The following is a 20,759-nucleotide window of genomic DNA, read 5'->3' as shown; positions in this document are numbered from 1 at the left end:
ATGAATTGATAAAACAAATAGCCAATAACTATTTTGTCAAATACTGACTTGCAAGGCTCAGTTTATTTTCCTATAGATACTACATGTTCTAAGTCCTTTTTAATGGAATCTGTGAACCATTATGTAATTTATTGCGCCAATTAACACAAGCCAATACTTTTGCAAGTAATTGAATCAGTTTAAAAATGTTGCACAACTCACCCATCTGTTTGAAGTGACAGCTAAATTGCAGTATAATACAATTTAAAAAGTATACTTCCATAACCTCTACTTCTGTGACAGCACCTGCACTGTGTGCTTGTATATTATCCTATTAAAAATATAATTTTAATTACATGCTGTATATATTCTTTATTCTAGCCCATTACTTTTATCCCCATGTGTAGAAATGCTGAATCCAAGAAACAAGGTAGTAAATATTACTGCCTTTTAATGAGCAACTAAAGCAGCCTATTATCAACCTTGGCATCAGCTGCGTTCCTAATTCAAAGTACAGCAATGCTCAGAATGAAGCGGTGCTGGGGAAGTCCAGGCAGGCTCATCCTAACAGGATACCACTCTCCAGGGCCAGCAGGTCTTCATCTCATAACCCATCCTGCCAAAGTCACGGGAAACCTTATACAGAGCTGAGTGCAGCTTGCACAGTTTGTCCTGAATGCTCTGGGCCTTTCTGTGGCCTTTGGGAGGGGAAATGGTGTCCTGTATGAAACTACTTAACCGCAGACCTTGAAGAGTATGGGTATGCAGGCAGCTGCTGGGGAATTCCTGCTGGGGTCGAGGGGCTGAGGCTGCAGATGGAGCCGGGAGCCGCCAGCTCCGGGTGACAAGGGGCGCTGGTGCCGCGGGGACACGGCAGGAGCCGGGGCTCCCCGCGCTGGGGCTCGGAGGGGATCAGAGCCCCGCGGTTCCCTTGTGGGGAGCGCTCCGCGGAGGCGCCGGGCCCGGCTGTGGCTGTGGCTGCGGTTGTGGCTATGGCTGCAGTTGTGGCTGTGTCACCCCGGTCCCAGGGGGCAGCCGTAGCCTCGGGAGCGCGACCGCCGGAGCCTCGGAACGGGCACGCTCGAAGTTCCCTGTACAGCACCTGCCGCGTCCGTAGCTACAGCTGCCCTGCAGACTTGGTGTCTGTCCCAGAGGCTAGCCGAAGTTCGTCTTCTGCTCTAAATGTGATATTAATAAGATAAGCTGTCCTGTCTGGTGAAACGAATCCGATAATGCAGTTTTTGACAGCTCAAAGACAGCGACAGAGACAAGTACTGCTGTGTTCAGCCTTCATGCAAATACTCTGGTACCAGATTCAGTACCAGACGTCTGTCTATTAGAGAGACTTGAGGAGAGCGGAGGCAACACAGAGAGCAGAAGCAGATAAAAAGGTTAAAACATTGAAATTGTAGAAAAAAGTGTACTTGATTAAGTGGGAGTTAAAATGAAACATGAAAAAATGCTGGTTTGAGTTCTGATGAACTATTGAAGGTTGTGAGGAAAGGTAAACGGAACAAGGAAAAAAAGCCAAACAAACTTAGACTTGTGATAGTGATCTCTGCAGGCAGAGGCAAGATGAAAGATGATAGATCTTTTTTTCCCTATATACCTGAACTAGGCAATATCAAAGAAAATATTTTTGAAGGAAAAACTTCAAGTGCTACTTGTCCCTTGAAACTTGCTGAAACCAGTTTGCCAGGTATTAGTGTAGGACTGTAAACCTGTCAGGTAAGGGCCCTCTCTTCATAGAAACCCTGTGTTCTCATCTTTGTGGCTGGTTTGAATTGATACTTTAAGATGGGAGAATGCTGAGCTGTGAAAAAGCACATAAAGAAAATGGAAAGAGTTTTGGAAATAACAGGGAAATGTACCAGATTGAAGCAGATAAAAAGTATAGAAGGACAGAGCAAGGTTTAAGTGACTTTTGTAAATCAAGGGAAAAGCTTGTAATGATGCTGTAGGGTGTTCTCTGCTTCCCTCTTGATTTTACTACTCACCTGAGATACCTGGAGGTCCTGTTTCTCTTTGGAGAAAGATGTCATGTTAAAAAATAGGCCAGAGAAAGGAGCTCTTAAAGAGAAAAGGGATGCTTGATGGATGCAGATATGGTAGGTGCAAATATAGCCAGCACACCTCAAGTTTGGGGTATTTGCTTCACCCAAATAAAAGTTGTCTGCATTACAAAACCACTGCACTTAATTCTGTCCAGCTTGATATGTAATGCTGCCTTTGCAGAACAAGTGCTCAAGGATAAATCTTGCATGACTAATATATTCCTCTTGCTCTTGGCTCTTTCAGGTGAGGCAGAGATATAATGCAGATTCAGCTAACATGCAGTCCTAGCAGAAAAATGGATTTTTTTTTCCTGTGTTAGGCAAGTCATCAGAGGAGATACTTGACACAACTTAATTTCAGGTGCGGTTGAATAAATAAGGTACATTCTTTCTTTTTTTCTTCTCCCCAGATGACTCCTCTTCTTCCATTTCATAATTTCATATTTTTTAACAAGAGCAAAGGAAGCAAATGCTATTCAGTACAATGTTCTGTGTCATATAGATCTTCCTTTTTTGGTGCATTGCTGCTGTAACAGGCAAGTGTCAGCACTTTCAAGGTTTTCTATGTAGTATTTTCACTTATGGCACTGCAAATTTCTCTGGAAAATCTATGAGAATCAATTAAGTAAATGAGAAAATAGAATGCTTGTAATTAAGATAATCAAGCTACATGAAATCTGCCCTACTAGTGCTAATATCTGTATATCTCCAAGCTGTCTATTAATTAAACACCATGTAAGTGTTGCAATTAGACTCAGGCTGCTTTGGTGGAAACAAGAGAGATGAAAACGATTGGAGGGGTTTTGCTGTATGTGAAACTCTTGGTTGCTTTAAAGTGTGGTTTGTAAGGTTGCTGCATTGCTGCAGACATTCCTAGGATGCCTGAGGACTCTTTTGCAGGCTTCAACTACTGGTGACCACTTTGGTTTGCAAAAGCTACCTTTCTCAGTGGTGGGGTTATTTTTCCCTCCTTTTCATGAATGAGTTTTGGATATTGAGCTCTAAAGCCAGTGGAAAAGAGGTTAGATGCTTGTTCTATGTAGGAAACTGCAGGGGAGAAGGGGGAGAATGAAGGGGAGAATGGGAGAGATTAATAATTCTGACGTTCTTACAAGAAAAGGGACTTCTTCCTACTTTTGTGTTATTTTGGTTTTTTGCTTTTATTTTGATATGAAGACCCTAAAGTTGCCCGGACTTCCCTGAGAGACAAAACAGTATCTTAAGATACTGTGCTGGGAGACAAAGGCTACATGAGACTTACTGGGTAGTCTGAATGTACTCAGACTGTGATTCTTCATTTATTTTCCGGTGCTTTGCGGGGTGTGGGGGAAGCAAAAGGCTCTGTCATGGTCACTATGTCTGTGAGAGACCAGGGAGAACCCCTTCCCTCTGTATGGGTGACCCAGCTGGTGACACAGCAACTCTAAACAACTTTATTGTGGTTTTATGAGATGTGGGGTTTGGGACATTTCTCCTTTTCTCCTGTGTGCAGCTTTGGATGGCTGCAAGCACACACACTAAGACACCATGCCAGTAGCAGAAGAGCCTTGCTGAGGGTGTCAAAAAGCTTTGCCACCTCAGACAGGCCAAACCTGGGTCTCACTGGCTGGGGGTGCCAAAGCAGCTAAACAGGGCAGAGCAGAGGATGAGCCCGTGTGCTGCTTTGCCAGATGTTGCCATGGCTGCATTAATATTACTGCTTTGAAGTTCAGAAGCTTCACATGATCCGTGTGGACATCAGTTTGATGAAGCTGTTGCACAAATAATGAATAAAAGTAGTATTTTGTTTGATTTATTTTTTCAATTTTTTTCAAAAAATCTGCTTTTACAGCACAATATTCTTCCTCATGACAAATGAGCCAATTCACTGACACTAGTTTTCAGTTAATACAATTTACATTTCTAGGAAGGTGAAGAAGAAAATTTACAGGACACCTTTTATTTTTCACTTGATCTTTTTTTATTATTATTTGACATTGATACAAAAAAATAGTATCTTGATTAGCAGCTTTGCTGGCAATCCCACAAAACTGTAAATAATACATTAATCTAAAAGAATGCACTCCTACAGACACTACAGATAAAACAATATATACAATTTAGACAAATAAATACATAAGTACAGCCAGTCATATATAATGATACACCTAAATTTCGGTTACTGTTGACAAGCTTTTCTAGTTAATTACACTCTTCATTTACAAATTGCCATTGCCATCTACATTATAGAAACAAAAAACCCTCAAAGAATCCAAATTGATACTTAACATTATTATTAGGAAATGTGGAAAATGAACCTTGAGGCTTCTGTTTAAATACTCTCACAGTTTTAGCAAAATAAAAAAGGAAAAATGCTTTTGTGAAAAAATTCCTCCTAAAGAGAGGCACTTCCCCCCCAGCTGCTTGGCTCAATGTGCTTTTTTCATATGCATTTTGGAATCAAAATGTGATTACAGTCAAACTTTTGAAGTGACTAGAAGCCAGCATGTTTAACCAAGTTGTCATTTGTCCCATGCCCCATGAAACAAAATGACCTTTAAGTAATAGAAATATTTTTTTGATTAAAGGAAGTCTATTGAAAAACATTTGTTTCTTAACACTATCCCACATGGCACAGATACTGCTGAGTGGAAGGAAAAACTGACCCTATAAGTAGATGTATTGTTACCTTTCCATATCCAGGTTCCAATAGTGAAATTTCTGAGCAAAGTGAAAACAATAAATCTAAGTGTAACGAGCTAATGAAATCTGATACAGAAAATTAATAGAAGTAGAAAATTAGGATTTTGTTGTGTTGTTTTAAATTCTCTTGACAGCAAAAGAAAAAGTATCTTGTACATTCAAAAGTTAGGGCACACATGCTTAAGGCTCTTGAAACACTGGACAAATATAATGCCTCACTCAGCTCCATGCATAACAGAATTCTACATAGCAAGCAGACTGACACATATATACAGCTGAATACAGAAGAAAATGCCTTAGAAATATGTACATCAGTTTCAAGATGAACATTTACATTTCTGTTGAAGGTGTGTCTATTTATAAATGGCAGGAAATACATTTTTTCAGATACTATTTTCAAGGTGTACCTTGCAATTATTAATGCAGTCTACTTGTATTAGGAGAAATTCAAGGCTACCATGCTGCTTGAGCCCTGAGGTATCTGGATTGGGAGCCCTGCTGTCCTCCTGGTTACTAAGCAAAGGCCACAGAAGCATCAGCAGAAACAAGGCAACCAAATCCTTTGTTTGTGATGCAGAACCCCAAATTGCTGCACAGTGCAGAGGGATAGCAGAAGTGATTGCAGCCTGTGGGTTCAAATTATTACAAAATATGTTCTGGGCAGGATGGCATCTGTGCTATCTGATTTACCCAAGGGCTGGGGATGAATTCCTCCTGAATTTCCATTCATAAACAAGAATATTATGGGACTTGTGTAAGGAAATCTGAACTTCACCCAATCAGCGTGTTATATATTCACTTATGCAATTAGTTGCACCTCGGAAATTCTGGATTTAATAGGGCATGGCAGCTTTAACAAGGGCTAGATCAACTAGGGAAGGATAACTTTTTAATTATGCTGCAAGAGATTTAGCGTTCTTATAAAAATTACTGGGGTTTTGGTTTGGGTTATTTTTTTTTTATGAAGGGTACACAAGCTCCTGTTAACAGTAACTCCTGGGCTGCCTGTGGTGTAGCTTCATCTTCAGATCTGACATAGATTTGCTTGAGATGGCTCCTGCTACTGCCTTAAAAACCAGGTACACTTTACCTCATTTACAAGTAGTTTCTTTTGAAATGATAGTGCTGCATCTGTGAACAAGACTAACAATTTGCCATGAAACTGCAAACCTTTTAGGATAGCATCTTCACTCCTCTGTTACTGTTGTAAAGTGCTGTGTACGTCTATGGCAAAATCAGGTCAAAGTTTCCCTTTAAATTCTTCAGGTAATTTCTTACAACTTTATAGACATTCTGAATAACATGCAGACCTAACAGTTTTGCATATGTTACACATAATGCCAGTTGCAATGAATGAGACTTTGTGTGTGCTGAGCATGGTGTGAGTAATCTTCAGCTGATAATATATGTGGTGAGTTTTGGTTTTTTGTAATTTGTGTGTGAGTTCTTCATGCCAAGTTATTTGCTGAGCAATACCATATTTCACCTCCTTGTTAGAAGGTGGTACTGAATAGAGATGGCCTGAATTTATCAAAGAGTTTTCCTGACACTTTATAAACATTCATATTCAAAATATATATAAGCATGTTATGAAACTTGAGTAAGTCTTGTGTACTTGATCTCCTGAGTGGGACCTCAGTGAGCATTGACTGTGATGAGTAAACTGAGAACTTTAAAAGGTTTTTAAAAAGGATAGAATTTATGTAGTTTTAATAGTTTTTTCCTTAAAACCCTGTATTTTGCTGTGAAATTTGTTATGTATTCTGTTGTATGTCCAGTCAACAGAAAATTGATTGCATTCTTTCATTGGACTAAATTCCTCTTTCCTACACCATTCAAAATCTGTTAGAATCTTGTTTCTATTTGTACTGCAGCAAAAAGTAAAGCTTCCCCTTAAAAAGCTGCTTTGTGTTACTTGTTTTCAGGTAAATAGTGTACTGACTGATGTTAAAATATGCTGCTTATTGATACTTTTAGCATTCAGTATAATAATATATTGCTATTCATTGTGTTTAATGGAGAATCCATCAGTACTAATGAGAGACATTGCCTTGCTTAGAAATTAAAAGTTAAGATAGTCATGCTTTTCTCATATATTTTAAAGATAGTTTTTCATACATCTCCTCTTTCTTATTTCACCTACAGATTTATTTAATTTTTAGATTGTGTTACATATTTTATGGGCTATTTTAAGAAGTGTAAAGAAATGGGTTATTCTGAAATAATTTAAAGAAATGCCATTTGGTGGATGAAAATATATTTCAGTGTGTGGGTTTGTTTCTAAGGCCAATGAAACTTTAATGTTCTTACCTGTCTAAATTCTGCTATTACACCATTAGTAAGCTATTTGGGAATTGCACACATACTATAAAATACACATGTCAAAGTAGGTACATAATTTCAGTGCAAATGTATGCTGCTTAATTTATTAACAAGGCTCTAAATAGAGATGGTTGTAGGGTATCAAAAGAAGAATAAAAGTATGTTTGTAATTCTTCATTTCTTAGAGCCTGAGTCTTATCTCAGAGGCTGAGGTGTGAATTGTTAAGCAGCTCATAATAGTTTATTACTGTCCTTTTACACACAGATGCAAGAATGGATATGTGCATTAGATGATAATATACAAAATCTGAGATTTGACTCCAGATTCTTTCAGTTGGCATAATGTCCTTATGAAAAAGAGCCTGAAGTTTGTAAACCAGTAGTCAAAGTGAGAATGAAAAATCAGTCATTAAAAATCCTCTCACAGTTAATATCCCACAGTTTAACCTGTAAATCAGCAGATCACTTTGTCAAAAAATAACCAAACTCAACCAAAATTTTAAAAAAGGTATTTACATCTGTAAAAATCTTAACATCTAAGGTGTTTCTTGCTGGACATGTCATTCCAAATTCTGTGCATTTCTTCTGGTGTTATCTGGTGCACTGTGATCACCCTGCGGTACCTGCACAAGCTGTAGGCCATTTTCCAGTGATTGAAGCCACTGTTTTGGAAGGGGTGAATGCCCAGCTTCCGAAGGCAGAGTCCAACGTACACATCTTCAAGATGTAGAAGTCTGGTATGAAGGGAGGTTTTGTAAATCAGTTCTGCTACATCAGCTGAAAAAATGTAGCCAGTGCCTGAACAGAAGGGTGGGTAATTGCTGTCGGGATACAAATCTCTAGGCATGTACCACTTACTGCGAACATCTCTTATTGGTCCTCCATTTATAACATAACCTGTGAAGTACCTTCTCCTTGGCTTGGTGTTAGGTTTGAGCAGCTTATAAATAAGATTGTCCATATTTACAAAAATATCACTGTCTGTCTTCATAACATACTTCGCTTTTGAACAAAATGTTGCAACCCACCTCATCCCCATCAACGTTTTCAGAGTGAGGTTATGGTAAGAGTCGATAAAGTCTTCCACAATAATGTCATGAAAAATTTGGCTTTCTTGCTCTACCATTTGATTTAACACAGGATCTGCATTTTTTCCAAGAAGAAATAGTGTGGAGATTTTAATTCCTTTGAAGTTGTTTTCATCACCCCACGTTTCTCGAATGGCTTGCCTGGCATCGAACTCTTTGTGAGTCGTACTGATAAGAATGACCAAGAATGGGGCGTTCTTCTCACATTTGTTGGGTTCATTGATAAGGAAGTCAAAGGAATGTGGATTTATAGGTCGAGTTCTTATGTTGCCAAAGGAAACGTTTTTTCTGGCTATGGATATGCTACTGACCTGTCTGTGGCCCGTGTAGGAAGAAGTAGGACGAGTTATACTCAAGTACCAAAGAGCACTTGCCCAACAAACTACTGTCAAAATGTATAAACATGAGACCTTTGAAGCCATTGTTCCTCTAGCTCTTCTATTCCATGTGACGAACCGATAGCCTTTGTACCGTGTGTGCACCTGTGTCCTGGAGAAGCAGCATATTATTAATGAAACTTGAAAGTTCGATAGAGAAAAGTAACTCTGTAATCATTCATGGATCTCAAATAGGAGCTATTAACCCTGATGATACTCAGCTTTTCTTCTTTTACTAGCAGCGGCTTCCATTTCTTGGAATTTTCTGTGATTTCTGAAAAATATGAAGAAAAATTTTCCATTGCGAGACCATAAAAGCCTAGGGCACAAAAAAATGAGCTTATATATGGCTGGCCATTAATAAGATAAGTGTCTTAATGCATTTCTCAGATATTCCTTTTTTTTGCTCATGAGGTACCATAATGAAAAATGCAAGGTAGTGTACTGGAATAGAGCAGTGTAACTGAAGTAATGCCTTTATGATTGGTAATTTCTCAAAGATAGTTTTATATAAAAGAGGATAAGCATGAATAGCATGTTGACCATTTAGATAATTTTAAAGGTATATGAAAATAATTTTATGGTTTCTGGCATTTTCTTGCTTTTTAGCATTTCTTCTTGCCAATCTTTCAAAATGTCCTGTGGAACATTTTAAAATTATTTAAAGAATGAAAAATAGTGTACTTTGTTCTAGGATTGGTAGCATCTGTGGCAGCTATGCACACAAATACAAATCTAATTTAGTCTCAACGCTAATGTGAGTCCTGCTAACAAGAACACACTTTGGTGAAAATCAGACAGAATGGAGCTGATTGGGAAAGGTACAGAAGAGAGAGAGAGATACGTATGCTGTCTTACCCATGCAAAGATCAGCGCTCGAGTAGACTCCATAAAAGTCTAAAAATAAATTAACACAGTTCAGTTATTCTTATTGGTTTCCTTCTCCTCTCCCCCCAAACCAGTGTTTCCATGAGCAAACATAATTTGTGGCCCATGTAAGATGAATCACCATGGCAGCCTAGTAATGGTGGTACTTCACCGGCTGGTGTGCAGAGAGTTGCCGGCCTGGACAGGGTTCTGGCACCGGCAGCCCTCTTTGGGCTGTTACAGTCTTGCCTCCAGCATCGGGTAGTTTTGAGACTTTCCTGGATCAAGGGAATGTGCCAGCCCTGAACCTTCCATTGCTCTTGGCAATTTTGCTGGGAACCAGTTCAGTTTATCATCATTTTGTGGAAATGAGACAAGCTGCCTCAAACCTGCCAGCTCGGTGCTGACTCCTCCAATGCACATCAGTAGCTGGAGAGTGCCTGCAGGCTCCACCTTCCTGAGTTTTACTGTTGCATTACTTCAGAGCTAAAGGATAGTAGAAGCATGCAACAGAGGGGCTTTTTGCAAGAGTCTCAGAAATATTTAACATTTACTTTGGATAGAAAAAAAAATATGTATTCAGATAAAAAGATAGAAGCCTTGTCTTAGAAATGTCCTCTCTGATTTCACACCACTGACATGTTGCAGTCAGACCACCCTCTAGGCAGACCATCAGAATGAAAGGACTGTTAGGTACCCTGTGCATTATTTCACACTGAGGTTTTAAGAAAAACAGAGAAACAACCTGAACATTTGCTAAATCTGTACAGACTGTATTCTCCTTATAAATTTTTATAGTACTGTCCTGCTAGTCTTCATTACATGCACTTTTAATTGTTTAATGACTGGAACTCACATGCTGCTCTTCCCTTTCACAAACCAGGGTAATGTGAATTTTTTGCTTGTTTCAGAGCTTCATCACTTTCAATTTGTTTTGCCCTAACTCTGGGGCAATTTAATTAGCTAGAGGTGGGCTGTGATCTCCTTCATTGCTTGTCACAGGACTCAGGGTTCGCAGTCTTTTCCTATCAAGCAGTACCAGCAAATGTTTGGGAGCAGTGCATTTAAGTGAGACCTTTAATTGCTCCACAGGCTGCAGAACACAACAGTCTTGGCAGGGCAGACACATGTACATCCTAAATAAATGTGGTTGTGATAAATTTATACACAGATGCTACTGTAATGTTTGGAGAGGGGATGTATCCTGCTTTAACAGCCTGCTGGGATACAATTCTAAGAAAGGCAAAATCCATCGATGGTCTGGTATGTTGGTTGTGTTTCTGGCTTCACTGTGAAGTTCTGCTAATGCTCCCACTGGAAATGCCAGTGAGGAAAACCATCAAGTATGGCAGAAAGCTGTAATATAATGAAGATACAAGAGTGTAAAGTCTAGAAAACTGCGCTAATAAAGAAAGAAATGCAGCAGTCGTGGATTGGAGCTGTAGAGTGAGAGATATGTAATTCAGTTGTTTAATGGAGTCCAGCATTAGGGTCTCACAAGTAAGTGTAGTATTCTGCATATGATGTATTATTTTGGGAAACTATATATTGCATTATCTAAAAGTGTATGATGTTCTACATCTTTTCTTTCATAAGGATAGGTACATTAGTTACCATGAGCACTGTGCAGATGTGAGGGAAAGGAAAATTGTAACCAATGCCTCTTACAAACTGCAAAATTACATAAAATTGCTTTTCAGCCCAGTAATGTCATGGCTGTGATATCCAATCATGTCTGCTCTGAAAGGATTAGAAGAAACAAAAACCTTACTCCATTTTGAAAAAAGATTCTGAGCTGTTGTAGGGATTTTTTTTTTCAGTTATGAAATCTATAGGTAGCTGTGTGAGATGAATGCTTCTTATATTGACCCTTGGATTGCTGGGCCTTGAAACAAATTTATCTTTTTCTGTTGCATATTTGGTGGGGGGTTTTTTGGTTTACTTTGTCTTTTAAAAAGAACAATAAGAGTTGAGATGGTTTGCTTTGGTTTGGAGTGTTCTACACCAACCCTGCAGAATTTTTGAGCAAAGTGCAGGTGAAGTGGTCAAGAGTGCACAGGCTGTAGTTTTCCTGATGAGTGAAATTTTATATTTACTTATTTTTTAGGAAGATTGAGGGGAAAACCGAAATGAGAGCTCTCTTCCTATTCCATCTCTTAGAAGTAGCTGAGAAGTCTTGGTCTGTAATTTAAGTGAGATTATTTTTGCCTCCAGGACTGATCTTGCTTCCTCTTTGTAGGATCACAAAGGGATTGGATAAGTAGCTATGTTGTGTATTTTTCTGGCCACAGGGCAAATGCTCCTACAGATTATTTCTGGTAACATCGGTCCTGCCCAGTAATTTCAATAATGTGTATTTTGTATTTGTATAAGAAAATACCTAGCTTGATGAGGCTGGGAAACATGAAATAAGCAGTGAAATGATTTGTGATGATTTAGCAATCAAGAATTTCAGAGGTTGCCAAATTCTATTATTAAAGATGATGCTAATTAATCAAGATCCTAAACTAGCACCTAACTCAGGCTTAGCTGCAACACAGGAATAATTCTAGGAATATTGCAAAATTATTCACAGTATCAGAGTCTGTGACAGCAGACCTTTTTGTTGTCATGTGTTTTGACCTGTAACAAATTTACAGCCTTGTGGGACTTGTATATCAAGGATGTGAATCATATGGAGTGAAATCAGTGTAAAACTCATGTACTCAAATTATAGTGAATTAAAAATTTTGTGTTAATTACTCATTTAGAAAAGAGGAGTAAAGTATGTGAACTGGGATCACTATGATCAGAATAATGACTGAAGCACTTCAATGCCCACGTTACTGTACTTCCTTTAGCAATTTGCCCAGAAGTTATTCAGAATATTTTTAACCTCATCAATCGTAAATATTTCAAAAGTTGCCTTTAATATTTGAGTTTGTAGCAAATTCATTTATATATTGTGTTTTAATCCATTTAGATGATGGATTCAGTATATCATCACTATAATGATGACTTCTTTTTTCACTTGTGCCATGATCTTTTATTTGGCGTTGAAATTCGAAGACTTTCTAATCAGGAAGATATGGGATGTCACAGGCAGAGTGGAAAGCTTTTATCAGCTTTGGATTTTGTCTGTTGGAACAGGCTATATCACATTTGGGGATAATTACATAGGCAAAGAAAGGTGTCATGTTCTTTCCTTTCTTCTTTTGAGTGAAAGAAAGCTTTCTAGCAGGACAGTAGCAATGTTTAAGCTCTTGGATCCTTGTTTTTAAAATGGTTTTAATTCAATCTGTCTCTTTTTCTAACCTGGTAGTCACACTAAGTAATAAAAGATCATGCATTGAGGATAGATGATGGCAAAAAGCAAATGTTTAGCGTTGTGTTTCTGTACTGTGACACAAAGTTGTGCATTTGATTGCACTTTTCACAGCTCGTGCTGTGCAAGCCAGAGAAGCCAGCCACTCGGAGCACAGAAAGCTGTGCTGTGTAACTTCTCTAAGTAATTGTCTTGATGAGGACTGTATTTGCAGCAAACCTTTTATGAGCTGACTGCACATCCAGAATAATCCTCCAGATAATGAGAACATTTGAGAATCTTGTTAACTGTTCACGGGCAATTTTCAGGCAGATGCCAAATAAATTCAGCTAACGTCACTCATCAAGGACAATATTTTGCCAATATTTTGGAAAGAGCTGCTGTCTCTGTGAGAGGCTGTTGATCTTTCTTTCAGGAAAGCCTGTCCTGTGTAAGTGCAGTTGCAATAATGTGTCTAGATCACACTGGAAGCCTGTGATAAAAGGCACAACTCTTGAAGCCTGGCTGGTTGCCATAGCTGTAATCCCTGCTGTGCCATTACTGCTGAGGGAGGTGCTGAGTGCAGCAGGCAGGATGCTGAGTCCTGGGGATGACCCTGGGTGAGAAGCCAAGGGAGAGCACAGCTGTTCATTCTGACATCCAGGAGTCTGTTAGGCAGAACACAACTGAGTCAAATTAACACTGGGCATCTCTGCTAAAATGCACCTTTTCCTTTCTCTGGGAAAAAGAGGGAATGCAGCTGCTAAATTATTTAGTAAATGTAGCAAACTCTTCTTAATTTCCCTGAAGAGACATTTTTGTAAGTTTTCTATGATCATGGCTTTCATCTGTACATAGACCAAGATGCTGAAATGTCTTCAACATTTATGAAATCTGTAAATTACCTAAGGAAAAGTCTGTGATTATTACTAAATCTTGTTGAGAAGATAATTATACTGAACATTAAGAACACATCTACATGGAAATCCGGGGATCTGTTATGTTCTAGGCTGGGGGAAATTTTGGACAGATGGCACAGGTGATTTAGCAGAAGATTGCAACCTCCTTTCTGGGAACTTCATTTAAAGTTTCTTAAATATTCTAAATGCTTATTCTGCCTGGGTGTAATGCATCTGAAACCAAATCAATGCTGCAAATAAAGACTTTCTCCTCTATAACATTATGGAAAGGGGCTGTAACAGATGCAGAAGCCACAGTCTTGGGGTGAACGGAGGAAAGTACAAACATTCATTTCAGGTCCGTGTTTTTTAGAAAAATAAATTCTTCTATTAAGAAGGTTCATAGCTGTCATATGTTAAAAGAGGCTCGCTCCCCTTCTCTTCCTCAAAGACAATGAGGACAAATATTTTCTGGATCATTCCTTGTTCACAAATATGTTGATGATAGGCTTTACCCTAGGCAGCACCTGAATGTGAAAGCAAGTATTTGCACAAGTACATATTTCACACTAACAGTTCTCTTTTCATGAATGCTGACTTGCAGATTTTTTTTTTTTACTGTAGTTGATCATTAAATTGAAGAATTGATCTCTGGAAATAAATGTAGTATTTATAAATTGTTTTTCAATATTTACTACCTGCTTGTAATGTGCACTAAGAGGAAGAATATACTTTCCATTGGGGAATCTTACCAAAAGCTTCTATAGGGAAAATGCAAGTTATAGAATTTTCAGCAAAAGTTCCTGTTCTGCTGAAACTTCCCTAATCTTTAAAGAGCTGCTGTGGTCTTTTAAGAGTTAAACGCTGTCTACATGAAAGTAAATCTGCCCAAGTGGCTTTTCTGTATTTTCCACTTTAGATTTTTCAATGAATCTATCTCTATAAAACCAGGATTTTCTCTTTGTTTTGAAGTGCTGAAACGGCCCACGTAGAACAACTAAATGGCAATTTAATTGCTTTCTTTCTCATGTTTAAGAACAAATCATGCAACTTTCTTTGGCAGCTGGTTAGTCATGACTGAGATCCCTCAGTTTATTGGGGCTCCCCTGGTCAGGGCTTTCTGGAAGCATTGCCTTAAGCCTGGCAGTTGGAGCAGTCTGGGCCGTGCCAGGCAGGCAGGGCTGGCTGTGCCCCCTCCTGTGCCCCCTGCCCACTGCTGCTCCCCGTTTTGGGGGCTCTGTCCCACACTGCTCCAGCTGGCACACCCAGCACCTGCAGTTCTGCCCGGCCTTCCCAAGAGAGTTACCTTGCAGAGAAGGGACAGGCGTGCTGGGAAAGGGGCTGGCTTGCTCTTTGACTGAAAAGGGGAGTTATTGCCTTGGATGTTGCCTTAAATACCTGGAGTGGCACTTTTCTGCAGAAGTGTTGGTGTGGCTACCAGCCAGCATGGGTGCTCACAGGCCCACTGACCTCAGCACAGCTCAGGGCCAGCACTTCTGGCTCTTAGCTGTACATAATTGCCTTAGAACAAAGAAACAGGTTTCTTTTCACTTTGTCATAACTAAATGATAGATGAGGTTTTTCTCAAAGCTAAATCAAAACCTACTCTTACTGAGGATTGAACAAGAAAAATTTCTGCTGCAGAAGAGAGGGCATTGTTTTTGCAAAGCTGTTAACATTTGAGAGCAAGCTAGCATCAGAGTCAGCTAGCACATATGGAGCATTTCACAGACATGACCCCAGACTATTTGTCAGCATTTAGTTTTCTGAAGCTTGCAGTTGAATAGATAGCTGGGCAATGTTACGCTCAAACATTCACTCAGCACAAGAGGCCCTCTCTCTTGTGGAATGATTTGGAAATGGGCTCATAATAACTGGAGTTTCTTGGATGAATCAAATAAAGGAGTGCATGATGTAGTTATTTGTTAAATATATATCCTGGTCAATCCATGGGAGTAAAACTGTCCTCATTCTTCTATATTTCAAAAGTACAGCAACTTGTGTCCTCAGCTGAGAGGATGTTTGAAAAATACTGTTTGGGATCATAAATGGGTGGCTGCCTCCGTAGCTGAAGTGAAAACCCATGGTGGGTTACCAGCTATGCCTACCTAGTCCACCCTCTTGCTCAAAAAACTGTTTCTTTATTTTTCCACTCTATCTCATTTATGAAAATTGTGAAAACTGTGTATTAATATCAGGGAAAGAAACTTGGGTGTCTCTGTAGAAAGCAGCCAGTAAACAGCTTGTTTGTTTGTGCTCGGATCAGAATTTAACCTCCTATGAGAATTGTTAAAAGCAAAAATTTAGGAAGTTTTCTTGAAAAGTGTTATTGATGAATATTTTGAATATTTTGTAATGTCTTTGTTAATAACTCTTATCTCCCGGCTGGGCAGAATAGGGCTGATAATCTTAGGTATCTGATAAAGCAGCAGGAAGAAGTGCATTTTGGTAAAGAGTAAATCTGAATTCCTGTTCAACTTTTATCACTTCTGTCCTTAGAGATGTCCTCCATGTGTACTTTAAAAGCTTTCACTAGGGGACATGAATTTCAAATCCCAAATGCCTCTGTGAGCAGTCAGGAATGCTAACTGATTTCTTACATCTTTTGTCTGTGGGCATTGGTAATTAGGGGTGTTCGCTGTGACTGGTAACTAGGAAAACAGCTAAACAAACTTCTTCCTAATGTTTGTCCATATGTGTTTGTCTGTCTGTCTCTAAATGTAATGGGCTATTTCTGTGGGCTCAATATGCTGATAGCACATTTTGCTTTCTCTTTATCCTATTGTGATTAAGGTAGCATAACCAGAACTGCCCAGAAAAATTGGAAACTCTTCAGCTGGCTTCTCCACATGTAATTACGTGGTCTGTAGTGGGCTGATGTGGGTATAAATGTAGACTCCTTTGCCCATTACTGAAGGATTTCTCAAAACAAAGGCAAAGAACTGTTATATAAAAGATGAACTCAAGTATATTCAAGATTGAAAAGCAGGGAAAACAGTCTTGTTCCTCTGTACTGACTCTTACTGAAACTCTGCTGTGGCACAGGTAAAGTGTGTGATTACAGGACTGCTCCAGAGAGGATTATGCAGCAACTTGTGCACAGTGTTGCTCAGTGTTTTCTGTTCCCACTCCTGGCCCTGCACAGCACACCCCAAGAGTCACACCATGTGCCTGACAGCATTGTCCAAATGTTTCTTCAGCTCAGTCAGGCTTGGTGCTGTGAACACTTCCCTGGGGAGTGTGTTCCAGTGTTCAACCACCCTCTGGGTAAAAAACCTTTCCTAGATATCTAAACCTCCTCTGACTCAGCTTCATGCCATTCCCTTGGGTCCTGTCACTGGTCCCAAGAGTGAGGAGACTGATGTTTGCCCCTCCAGTTCCCCTTGTGAGGGTGCTGAAGACCACAGTGAAGTTTCTCTGCTTTAGTGTCTTGTGCCTTGATTCTGCCTTGATTGTGCCTTGTCTCTTCCTTGATTCTGCCTTGATGCAGCTCAACAGACAAAATTCTCTTTTTATCACCCACTTTTCTTTGGGATGTGCTGGCTCCTGCTAGGATATGAGTGTGGTGCACTACTGATAGAAATCAACTTTGTGAAGCAATAAACAGAAAATATGTTCTGTCACTATGCCCAAGGGAATCATATCAAACCTTAGTTATCTATGTGTTCGAGGCCAAGCCTTAGGGAAAAAGAGGGTACATGAATATACAGTGTAAAAATATAGATTGTTGCTCTTCACTCTCCATCTGTGGACCTTCAAGAGCTCTATAAAAACAAGCTCACTGAGCAGCTGTATACCCCAAGGAGGCAGATAGCACAGTAATAAAATATGCCAAGCAATTTAAGGGTCCAAATCTTGATACATACCACAGGGTTGTAAGAATTAAATAGAGTAGTTTTAACAGAGACACATTCTTCTGGGAGACTTTTTCTTATAGAAGCAGCATAAGATCAAACACCCCTTTTGATCATTTTCCAGACTTTGGAGGTGCTTAGTCTTTGAGCAGAATCAGAAGAGATTGCTATATAAATAATGTGAACCAAGACCTCTGGAGGAAGGTGTTTGGTTCATAAGGAGGCTGGAAACAACAGGGATTCTCCTGAGCTTGTTTTAACTCTTGTGTAGGGCTCCCTCAGCATCCTGAAACCTTTTCTCACTTTTAGCAGTCTCCTTTCAGCATTATTTTAATCTGAAAGATCTCCTGAACAAAAGAGATTTTAAAGCAGTGTGCAATTTTTGGTTCCATTTATTTCCTGGCTACTCTGATATCAAGGGCAGCAGGAAGCAAAAGTGAAAAGGAATGTTGTAAAGCAGCTGTAGGACCAAGTACTGTGGGATCACACAGGAACTCTGCTTTGCTGTGTGACCAAGTGCTCAACGTGGGACTCTGTTCCATGGCACAGCCAGGGTCTGTCTCCACTGGCACTCTGTCTGTCCATCAAGGAAGAAGGTGTGCTCAGATTCATTCTCCTCATGAGGAAAAAGGGCAGGAAACATGAAAATTGATGCAAACATCAGTAATACTTTGTCCTGCTGCTTAGGAGAAAGGGATTGACTTCCTGACACTCTCAGGAAGAGCTGCTGGAGGGGCAGGTGGCTAAACCCTCTTGGCTACAGAGAGGAAGAGAGGGAATCCTGCTTGGATTGCAGAGTGAAGCTTCCCCATAGGGAATGGTTCAAGGTGAGAGGAAGACAAGAGATCCAAGTGCAAAAAATTTCAATTTATTCTTTAAAAACCTTTCTTACTAGATGTAATGAAGAGTACTGCCACAAAACAAAGAGATGTAAATAATTTTTTTGTTTGTCTCTTGTGTATGTGGTAACAATGTAACCAAAAGCTACCCCAGTACTTTTGGGAAAGTAATGAGAACTCACTGCTTTGTTATTCTTTCTCACTCTTCCTTTGTGTTTTTCTTTGAAAAAAAACCAATTTCCCTCTGTGTAGCTCAGAGTATGTGTACTTTGCCAAGATGCTGCCATCTGCCATTTACTTTCCTTTCTGAACTGTGATCTTAGGCATATATGTCAGGGAAAAGGAAGTCAAGTGGTTGAGTTTATTTTCCTTTTGTGTGAACAATAATGCAAATAATTCCAGAGCCAGGCAGTAAGGCTGCCTGAAATGCCAACTGCAAATCTCCTTTTCGGCAAGGCATTAATTCATTCTGTGAAAAATCTGCTGGGTAAAAAACTCCATTTCAATTCCTCCTCCTGTGCACAGGCTGGATCAATTAAACTCCATACAGCAAATTTTTGAGATAAAGTCAAATAATTTTGTACATTTTCTAACCCTTATTCCAGATCATTTTCCTCTCAGCCTCTTGCCACAGGTGCAGCAGACAGGGGAACATTGGTGAGTGTTACAGGACACATGGCAGGGCCCAGGCTGCCTGTCCTTGGGTCACTCAGGGCTGCCACAGGGCAGTGTCTCACCTTCAGCCAGGACATGGCCCTCTCAGAACCCAGGAACCCCTCAGTGGGTGAGGGGGATAAGTGGTTCTCTCCTTAACAGGGAAAGTGAGAGCATGAGAAGGGGCTCATCTTGCTCCTCCTCAACTGCTTGTGCCTTGTTTTTGGAGGTGAGTGCTTCAGGAGCTGATAAAAAAAACTACACGAGATCAAGATGGAAAACATTTCTTTGCCCCTGGGAAACTAGAGCCAGTGTGTCTGTAAGCTGCTACTGCCACAAAAATATCCATGCATTCACTAATGCTTCATGATGATTTTGAGTCTGATCAGTTCCCTGGTCAGATGTGCCTTATGGTCACACAAAAGCCTGGATCAGCACAGCCGAGGGGCATCGTCACTTTGAAACGAGGGGACGAGGCAAAATGGGGCAGACTTGTTTTCATGACCACACTCCTGCCTTAAGTGAGTATTAGAGAGCTGAGGGCTCCCCTTATTCTCTTGAGAACTGTAGCAATAGCCCCAGGATTTCCTTACACAAGAGTAAGACCAAGCACTCAGCTATTTCCTCCTCTTGTATCAATTGCAAACAAGTAAAAAACCAAAGAGCTTTTGCCTGCCCATCAAATATTTATGTTTAAATTTCAGTAATTACTGGGAAATTTTGGAAAACAATTCAAGGACTTGTGAAGAATTAAGAAACATACTCTCCCTTTAAGTTTTTTTTCTTTTCACAATACCAAATAAACTGTTGGATCCTTTAACTCTCCTGAGATCACTCTGAAGTTAAACTGGAAACCTAATTGGATTTTAACAGGAAATCTGATCATGCATCTAGCAGATTTAAGTGGCATGAATAGAATAGCATTTGAGAATGTGCTGGTATTTTGAAGATGGATGTAATTTTCTGATTTTGACAGAAAATGAAAACATAGTGAGAGGCTGTCACAAGCTTCTGAATCAGCCAGATTCTTCTTAGAAGCCAAAGACAGCTTGGCTGAGGTAGGCTATTCTCCCACACGTGTCTTTGCCAAAACAGAGTGTGTGCTGAAGCTTTTTTGCTGTTGTTTTTTTCCTCCAGATGGTGTAAGGAGGGATAGACTGCTGGTTGCTTGCCAAGGGTTGTACAATATTGTGGCAAAATGCAATTCCAGGCTGCAGTTTTGAAGGTAGCATATCAATCACTTACTCATCAGGTTCCTACAGTTCTTGTATGTGGGGTCAAACCTTTGTCATTGGGCCAAGGCTTTTATCAAGTTTAGTCCAAATGTTTTGAGAGTGACAAAATTTGGTACGGTTTTCTCTCCAAATGTTGATTAAAGTGTCCACTGCTAGGAAGGTAACAGCCAATATGCAGCTAATCCTTTTAAAAAATCTCTATCTCAAACCTAAATTGCTAAGTCCCTCAGGTCAGCTGAAAATAATAAAGCTTTGGGCTTGCCTGTGATTTTTCTCTATATGCATTCAAAGTAAAAGCTAGAAGTTACTTTGTGTCACAAATTATTTACCTTTATATGGTTATGGTTTGCAACAGATTGAGTTCTTGAAGTTTTAGAAAATTTCTTGCACTTAAATGAAGTTATAATAATAAATAGAGCTAAAGATGAGGATTTTTTACTAAAAGGTGTGCAGTTTTTCACCAGATTGATCTTTCTCCTGTTGGCATGCATATTCAAGATATTAATTGTACCTTCACTGGGTAACAGTGGCAGAATGATCCACCTTCTGGCTGTCAGGGCTTTGAGTGGGATTGAACACTTCTAGGAGCAAAGTTACCCCCTGAGAGTAGTGCATACACACTATTT

At 39.7% G+C, this 20,759-nt stretch overlaps 1 protein-coding gene across 3 annotated transcripts in view; it reads right to left on the bottom strand.

Moving 5' to 3' along the window:
- Positions 1–4,043: 4,043 nt before the first annotated feature.
- The window catches only part of B3GALT1 (beta-1,3-galactosyltransferase 1), a 153,939-nt gene continuing 137,223 nt past the window's right edge, over positions 4,044–20,759 (bottom strand). For all 3 annotated transcript variants that reach the window (XM_050977019.1, XM_050977020.1, XM_050977021.1), the window contains 2 exons: positions 9,361–9,399; positions 4,044–8,776 (listed from right to left, as the gene is read on the bottom strand). In XM_050977019.1, the coding sequence (XP_050832976.1) occupies positions 7,567–8,547 (981 nt within the window). In that variant the 5' untranslated portion in view covers positions 8,548–8,776; positions 9,361–9,399 and the 3' untranslated portion in view covers positions 4,044–7,566. The remainder of the gene's footprint in view (positions 8,777–9,360; positions 9,400–20,759) is intronic.

This window comes from Serinus canaria, chromosome 7 (assembly GCF_022539315.1).
Source record: "Serinus canaria isolate serCan28SL12 chromosome 7, serCan2020, whole genome shotgun sequence".
Classification (NCBI taxonomy): domain Eukaryota; kingdom Metazoa; phylum Chordata; class Aves; order Passeriformes; family Fringillidae; genus Serinus; species Serinus canaria.
This window is presented reverse-complemented; position numbering and strand designations above follow the sequence as displayed.